The following is a 7,864-nucleotide window of genomic DNA, read 5'->3' as shown; positions in this document are numbered from 1 at the left end:
TAGCGAGGGAAAGGGAAGCGCAGATAAGCCGGTTAGAGGAGAAAGAAACACGGCTACGCCGCTCAGCCCCGCCTTCCCTCTCGAGCCCAGCGTTCTTCGGTCCGAGACCGCGCAACGAGCTGAGCAAGAGGAAGCGCGCGCGCACGCGCGCGCACACACATATACACACGCCTCCTCCAAGCGGCCGATCTCGTGCTTGGCGGTTCGGGCCGTTCTTTTTACTACCCACTTCGCCACAAACCACTCGATGGTTTGAGGCGGCGCAACGAGGTTGACGGACAGCCTCGCGCACCAAGCGCGTGGTGTGGAATTTTCCTCCTAGATTCTACCGTTGCTCTGTATCGTGGCGCTCCCCCCTCCTCTTTTTTCCCCAGGTAGTTAATGACACGAAACGCCTCAGCCGCTTCCTATTCCCGCCGGCACAACTTGTGAAATACCGCACTGTATAAGTAGCTCGTATCAAAAACGTAAATTTGAAAATAATTCCTCCTCCTCTTCCTCTCCCCCGTTTCCTTGCCGCCGAGCCCGCCTTCCTCTCTCACGTGGCCTAGTTTCCTCTGACCTGCTCCTCCCACCCTCTTCCTCTCGACTCCATATTGAGGCTGTAGGAGGCAAAATCCAGTCACAAAATGGAGGTAAACGATGCTCGGCGTCGCGCGGGAACAGCGGCGGGCAATGGACTCTGGCAGCAGCGGACCCCAGAGATGGCTAGGCGCGGCAGACGAAGCAACGAGCAGGGAGGCTAGGCGGGAGTGGGGTGGGCTCTTGACCGGCTCGAACTGGCCCGGTTCTTTGCTTCCCCCCCCCACACACACCAGCTTAGCCACACGACGTCTCCGAAATGGCGCAACTGGGTGGAGTGGGGGGGAGTGAAGGAGGAGTAAGGCCTGGAGCGGGAAAGGAGGCTGCTTCGGCCGCCATTGTGACCCCCGCGCGGGGGGAAAGAGGTTGAAATCCAGCGAGAGCGGCCGCAGTGGGGGCGGGGGGGGAGTAATCGTCAGCGTGGCCCATTAGGTAAATCCCAGGCAGCCGGCCCAGTTTCCTTGGAAGGGACGAGAAGGTTAACGGAGGATAACAACGCGCGCAGTAGAGACGCGCACACACACATCCTGCCGCCGACTCGCAACGGTGCAGGGTTTGGTTTAAACCTTTAGGAAAACGCTCCTTTTTTTTCTTCGTGTGTGTTGTATTTTGCAATCCCCTCAGCAAATGCCATTGAGTAGGATCCCCAAATATGAATTGTTGAACCTGTTCGTTGAGAAATAGTGCTAAATATTGCAGAGTTAAGTTTTCTTGTCTGTGACGTCTGCCACCCCCCCCCCCCACCGGAGTGATATTGTATGTACGTCGCCAGTCCACCGCAAAAACTGCTACGGTTAATTTTCTGTTTAAGCAGTCCTCTGTCAGGATTTGAATGATTTCGATATGCAAGCCATTTGGAGTTTTTGATAGTTCTTAAAAGTGGTGCTGGATCATTTAATGTTTCTATTTGGAATCAGTATCTTTTTTTCTCCTCCTTGAAGCTATGAGTATGAATTTTGCTGGTACAGATAACCACCATATCTTCTACTCAGGTTTAATGAATCTTTAGATTCTTGAATGTCTGGTATCCAAACCTAAGTGAAGTAATTACATTAAAGTGAATAATCCTGTTATGTCTTTTGAGTACTCTTCACACTTGTAAGTACCACAGGATTAGTGTTCTGTAATTAAATCCTGCTCTTTTTGAATCCAGGTGTGACATAAATCAGTAAACTGTGTATATAATAAGACTGAACAGTGTGAAGTAGATTAACTTTCTAGACCCTTTATTTCTGAATTGTTTAATTTATCCTCATATCATAGGCACAATTTTAAAAGTTTTTTTTGCCTCTGCCACATAAATTGCCAAAATATATTCAATTTTTAGAAAACCATTAACCTATGCACATCTAAGTTGCAGAAGGAACAGACAGCTGTGGATATGTCACCAACTTATTTGGAAAAATGTGTCATACAGTTGAATTCCAAGTAGCCTGAAGTATATGTGATTGAACGTAAAATTTCATTGGGGGGGATTATAATTTGGAGCATAAAATGCAGAAATTGTGTTTTGATTGTCAAATGATTCAACTAGAGAACTTTTTATTGTTCAACAGGAATTCAAGGTCATAAGATGACTTTAGTATTATATTTTTAACACTAAAGTTCAGTGATCCTAAGGTTCTAGCTGCTTCTTTCTTGCTGAAATCAGCTCTGTGGGACTGCTGGGGCTTGCTATTGTGTGTGGTTTCTAGGCTTGCATTCTCTATCTTTGCTTTTCAAAATTGTAATTTGAGAACATGTGTCAGCAGCAGATGCTTCTGTGTCACCTATAGTTTTGAAAGAAAAAATAGGGCCTTGTATTTTTTGTTTGGTTTTTCTTTTTTCTGGCCTTGTAGAAGGGAGAGTTTCTTATTTGTATTAGTAGAAAAGCCCACAGTTTTAAAATCGCATCTACCCATTTTTAAGTGGGCAGGTATAATGTGAAGGCAAAACTGATGCAAAGATTGTCCAAGTAACGTCCCATTTTAAACTTTTTATTTCAAATGCATATCAGAATCTTAGCAAGAAAAGAGATAAAAGAAAGTATACGAAAGTATATTGAAACCCAAGAATATTTTTAATTGGAGAGGGTGGTTTTTTTAATGATAATCTATACCAGCCTCAACTGTACTTGTAATTCAATTACTTCAGGATTGTAAGCTGAATGCAATTTTATCAATTTTAGATTCAACTCTCAAATCTATAGTCTTGGAATAATGTGTTGAATGTACAGTTTTATAACCCTTCCCAGTTAATAGAAATAACTGATGGACATCAAAACATTCAAACTTGGTTAAAAGAATGATATGAGGTAGGACAGCTCTATGAAATGCCAGAAAAAATGCTCAAACCTCTGAAGACAAGAAGTTCCAAAGGACAGAGATTGTAACAAAGAGGACTTGCCATCTTGACTTTTTCTCAGTGGTAATGCAGTGGTTAGAATGCAGTATTACAGGCTAATTCTGCTGACTGCCAGCAGTTCAAGTCTCACCAGGCTTAAGGTTGACTCAGCCTTCCAATGTTGATAACATGAGAAGCCAGATTGTTGAGGGCATATGGTGACTCCAAAAACCATTTTGAGAGGGCTGTAAAGCACAGTGAAGTGGTATATAAGTCTCACTTCACATTGTAGAGTGAAGGCTTTTTTTTAAAAGATATTCTTACCCAACAGTTAAGTTCACCTCTCAAGGCAGTACCTAATAACTTGGTGGAGTAGAAGTACTGTTTTTAATTGTGAAACATATTTAATAATTTTGGCCATAGTGAAATACTAGTGCCCAATTAACAAGCTGCATTTAAATGGTGCATTTTTAATTAATATATATCTGAGCAAAGTATTGAGTACTTACATGCACAAGCTTGATTTAAGACATTCTGAAGGAAAACAAGCCTGTTTTCCAAATGCTCAAGATAGTAGGTTTCAAAGCATTGCTATAGCAAAAGACTTAAAGTATTAATAACCCCTCCCAGATCTAAAGATTTAGAATAGCACAGTCAAGAGGACTAGCCATGGAATAGGGTGTTTATAAACTGAGTACATTGGAGATGGTCTTGATTCTCTCTCCCCTGCTGGGATTTGCTTCTTTAGTCTTTATGATGAATGCAAATAAATATAATATCTATTTACAAACAATTTTAGTCTATTATTACTGCATAGTTTTGAATACAGTTTAATTGGCTAGCAGTTCATTTTGCTATCCTTATAGCATATCATGATGAACATGCTTGTTTTTTCAATTAATACTCTGTTTTTATTTAAAAAATACATTACATGAGTTGATAATAGAAACCCATCCTTTTTTACTTTTTTACTTATTCTCTCATACAATAACATTATTTAAGCTAAAGAGGCTCCAATATATTGTCCATTGAAAATTAGGGCCCCTTTATTTAGTATGAGAGTGAGGAGAAAACTCACAGGAACTCCTACTACTTGTTACCTAGGTTAAAAGGAGCAACTGAGTCAGAACACACTCCCAAAATGGCGTGTAAAGAGGAGAGAGAGGATGAAGATTACAAGAGAAGGGGAAGAAGATCCTCACAGGTTGAATATTTTTATGATTTTAGCGTTTTTACTTGAGTTAACTCCAGTCAGTTTTTGCTTGCTGCTGCTTTGATCAGTCTGTGGCTCAGATTTCACATTGCACTACTCTGTTCTGCTTTGCTTTTGAAAATACATTATTCTTTTCCCCAGTATAAAGGTTTACAGTAAGTGCACTATTATATGCATAATTCTATAAATTTATGTTATTGTAAAGGGAATAATTTGAAAACTAATATCTAAATAAATCTTAAGATTGTAGTTAAATTATTAAAGTCCAGAAACAGACAATTATTGTTGGTTCTGTCTGCTTGAATGGACATGTCTAATTGACTAAAATTTATATTGTATTGAGGAGTTAACTACAGGTAGTCCCCAACTTACACCAGTTCATTTAGTGAACATTCAAAACTACAAAGACACTGAAAAAGTAACCACCATTTTCATAATTAATGCTTGTTGCAGCATCCTCATGGCCATGTGATCAAAATTCAGATGCTAGGCAAATTGACTCATATTTATGATAGTGCTGTGTTGTGGGATCTACTGTTGCATCAGTATTGTTCCATAAAAACTAGAACATTGAGAATTAAAAATTCACATTCTCTAAAAAAAGAATATTGTATCTGTTTCATATAGTAAAAAACGGAATCCAGATTCTGGATCACTGAAAACTAGGTAAAATAGAGCTATGAATTGATAGAGCTTCGCTTGAATAAATACCTGAATCTTTGGATTGTGTAATATTTACATGTGTTCAGCAATTAAACTGTTTTTGAGAAGTATAGCCATCTGTTGAAAATTAACTATAGAAATTGTAATTATTAACTACTTAAGCAAATAACCTTCAACATATTAAAAGTAATCAATATATGCTTTAAATAATAGAACTTCAAACTCCTATAAATGAAATTTCCTCTTTGTATTCATTGCGATTTCTAACTTATAAGGAACTGCAAGAGCTTGCTACTGTCCATAGACAGATAGCTTGTATAATCTGCATAAATGTATCTTAAGGGATTAGGGAGAATTAGAATGATAAAGTGGTAGTTCTTGAAAAAATTGTAACAGTCCAGACTTATTTTTAGTTTATTTAGTGAAACCTTTATTTCCTCTGTAGTGTTGAATTGAATAGAGATTATAGAAACATAGTAAACTGGCAGAAAAAGACCTAGTGGTCCATGTTCTTTTCCATCTCTAAGAAAGACATTGTTGGGGTTAGCAATTTGGTAAGGAAAGGCTTTAGAATTAAGAGTTATGGAGACTTTACTGCTTTACAATAGGTGATATGTTCTTTTTCTTTTGTTAGGGAAAGATTAAAATGTACAAGCTGTATTCCACTCATTATAAATACAGCTATCCAAAGGGGAAGTGTCAACTAACTTTTTTGTCAGTATAGCCATTGTTTACAATTTTCATTTGAAAACACCATAGAGATCAAAGTAAACATTTCAGGCCAATCACAATTTGATATTTAGTTTACATTATTCAGGTACAAATCAAAACTCCCTTGAAGTCAGCTGTTGCTATAAAATTCAAATAGTTTTACAACTCAAATGCAGGCTTTCCCCCCTGTTCTGTGTGCCTTTATCAATATTAGACACACCCTACTTGATTCACTGACAAAATGACTCACTTAAATAATTTCCTCCTTCATTTGCAATCTTGGAATTTGAAGTAATGATTTTAGTCTTTTAAAACATATTGTTTCTGAGGCAGAAAAATGGTGATGTGTTTGTTCTGAGAATCACCAATTAATCTGATTAATTCAAAAAATGTATAACTTCTAATAAATGCAAATTAAACTTAATGATACCAAATTTATGTTTCTTTTGGTGAATTGTTTCAAATGAAGAATTGCTAAACAGGGAAGTGACAATGTTAATATGAAAAATAGAAGGTTTTTAAGTCATTCCCATTTCCTGGATTTATCAGTTTGTAACTAGTGATACGTTGGGAAAGAAAATGTATTGAACTCTGCACACATTCTCCTCAAATTCTGTTGTTCCATTCTGCCCACATGAGACTGTTTTCAGGGAGAAGGATCCATAACTGTTCACCTGCTCTGAATTCTATTAGATCCAGAAGTCTGGATAGAGGAAACAAGATTTTCAAATTGAGAGACTAGACTAGGAAATTCCTGAACAGCAGCAAGGAGAGAGAATAATCTGGACTCTTTACTGTTTTCTAGTGAGATCTAGAAAGGACGACCAGATTCTTTAAACACTCGACCTAGTTCCTTTTGGCAGCCTGGCACTGGCTAGTTGCCCTCAAATAAAAGAATGTGTAACTTCTGTCTCTTAGATTCCAGCCTCGTAGATAGGTAGGTAGGCAGGCAGGCAGGCTTGACATGTCAAAAAGTCAGAAAATGTTTCTCTGCTGACATGGTCTCCACCCATGAAGAAAAGAAATAATTCTGTATCCTTTATCTAAGCTGCCCTGAACAGCCGCATTTGGCAGCATCGAGACTAAGCCTGAAGTACATAGAAGCCCAGGTCTTCAACCTTTGCACCACTGCTGCCATTTTAAAAAGCTGCCATTCTCTAAGAAGCCACAAGCCTTGGAGAATGTGTGATTGCCCCATGGCCCAGCACTCTCCAAGAATTGCCATGCACCATTTACTTTCAGGCATGCTTTCTTTCTGTTGACAGGCCTTTGCAGCCTATCCAAGGCTGCTCCAGGTTGCATAACACCTTGATTTGTGAAACAGCTTTATAGAATGCTCTTCCGCTGCCTCCAAAAACTGTTTGAAAGCATGCCTTGTTGTTCTCATCTGTTGGTGAACACTAGTGTGCCACCCAAAACAATCTAGCATGTCACCTTTGACATGCATGTCATAGGTTCTCCATCTTATCTAAGTACTGTAGTTTGCAGTTGGCATCAATCACTCGATTATAGACCAAGCAAAGGATGTGGAGCACAAATATTTCACTCTGCTCATGGGTTGTCTGGAAGCTCAAAATCATATAGCAATTGTGAAATTTTCTTTGGAATTATTTTTCCTGTGTTTCCCTTTCATCTTGCTTTCTGTCCTATCAGCCTATGTGGCAATTCCTGTTTTGGTTCTTCACGTCATCAGCAGGCAGATTACTAAGTGACTTGGGGAGAAGCAGAAAGTGAACAAATGGGTGCTGCGGGGAAGAAGTGAAGGCATGGCTATCACTCTTTTTCTTCCCTTGCAGAGTAGGCAGATACCACCTCCTCCACAGCATGGCTTGTGCAAATCTATCTGCTTTTCCCCACAATACCACTTTGTTCAACATTGGTTTCTCTGCAGTGGCACCAGCTACTTGATGTTGTAGGGGAGACTCAATGCTTGCACTGTGTGGGATAAGTGAGCTCTGCAGAAGAGAAGACTAAAAGGGGAGGGATGCCTGTGACTCAAAAGTCTGGGACAAATGCATACATTGAGTCAGGAATAAAAGCTGAAACAGCATCTGATGTGTGAGCCATTATGGGTTTTATGGAAGAACTCTGCAGGCCACAAATTTGAAATTCCTGGATTAGTATGACTAGACCCCAATAGCTTTTAACTTTGTTAAAATATTTTGAATAAAATAATAAGAACTTTGGGGAAGAACACCTGGAATCATGCTAAATTTTGTTTAAAAAGATCATTAAAATTTTCTAAATATGGTTCTTTAATTATATCTAGATAGAATGTAATGAAATTCTAACAGTAATAGCCCTTTGCATGGAAATGTTTTTTTATAAATAGGGCTATTGGCAATTTTACTGTGATTCTATTTCTACTTTTCA

General features: G+C 39.0%; 1 protein-coding gene across 4 annotated transcripts in view; it reads left to right on the top strand.

Moving 5' to 3' along the window:
- The first annotated feature begins 497 nt into the window (after window positions 1-497).
- Window positions 498-7,864, top strand: part of HNRNPA3 (heterogeneous nuclear ribonucleoprotein A3) — a 17,814-nt gene continuing 10,447 nt past the window's right edge. For 2 of the 4 annotated variants that reach the window (XR_001312658.2, XR_001312657.2), the window contains exon 1: window positions 4,009-4,108. Coding sequence is in view for 2 of the 4 variants with exons in the window: in XM_014051724.2 (XP_013907199.1) it covers window positions 4,046-4,108 (63 nt within the window). In the remaining 2 variants the exon portion in view is untranslated. Of the gene's footprint in view, window positions 636-4,008; window positions 4,109-7,864 lie in introns of those variants that run through there. The other 2 variants (XM_014051724.2, XM_014051725.2) reach the window with 2 other exon arrangements.

This window comes from Thamnophis sirtalis, unplaced genomic scaffold (genome assembly GCF_051295495.1).
Source record: "Thamnophis sirtalis isolate CommonGarterSnake01/CBP01778 unplaced genomic scaffold, rThaSir2_p1.2 scaffold_1, whole genome shotgun sequence".
In the NCBI taxonomy this organism is placed as follows: domain Eukaryota; kingdom Metazoa; phylum Chordata; class Lepidosauria; order Squamata; family Natricidae; genus Thamnophis; species Thamnophis sirtalis.
Note: the sequence above shows the minus strand (reverse complement) of the source record. Positions and strands in the feature narration are given on the sequence as shown.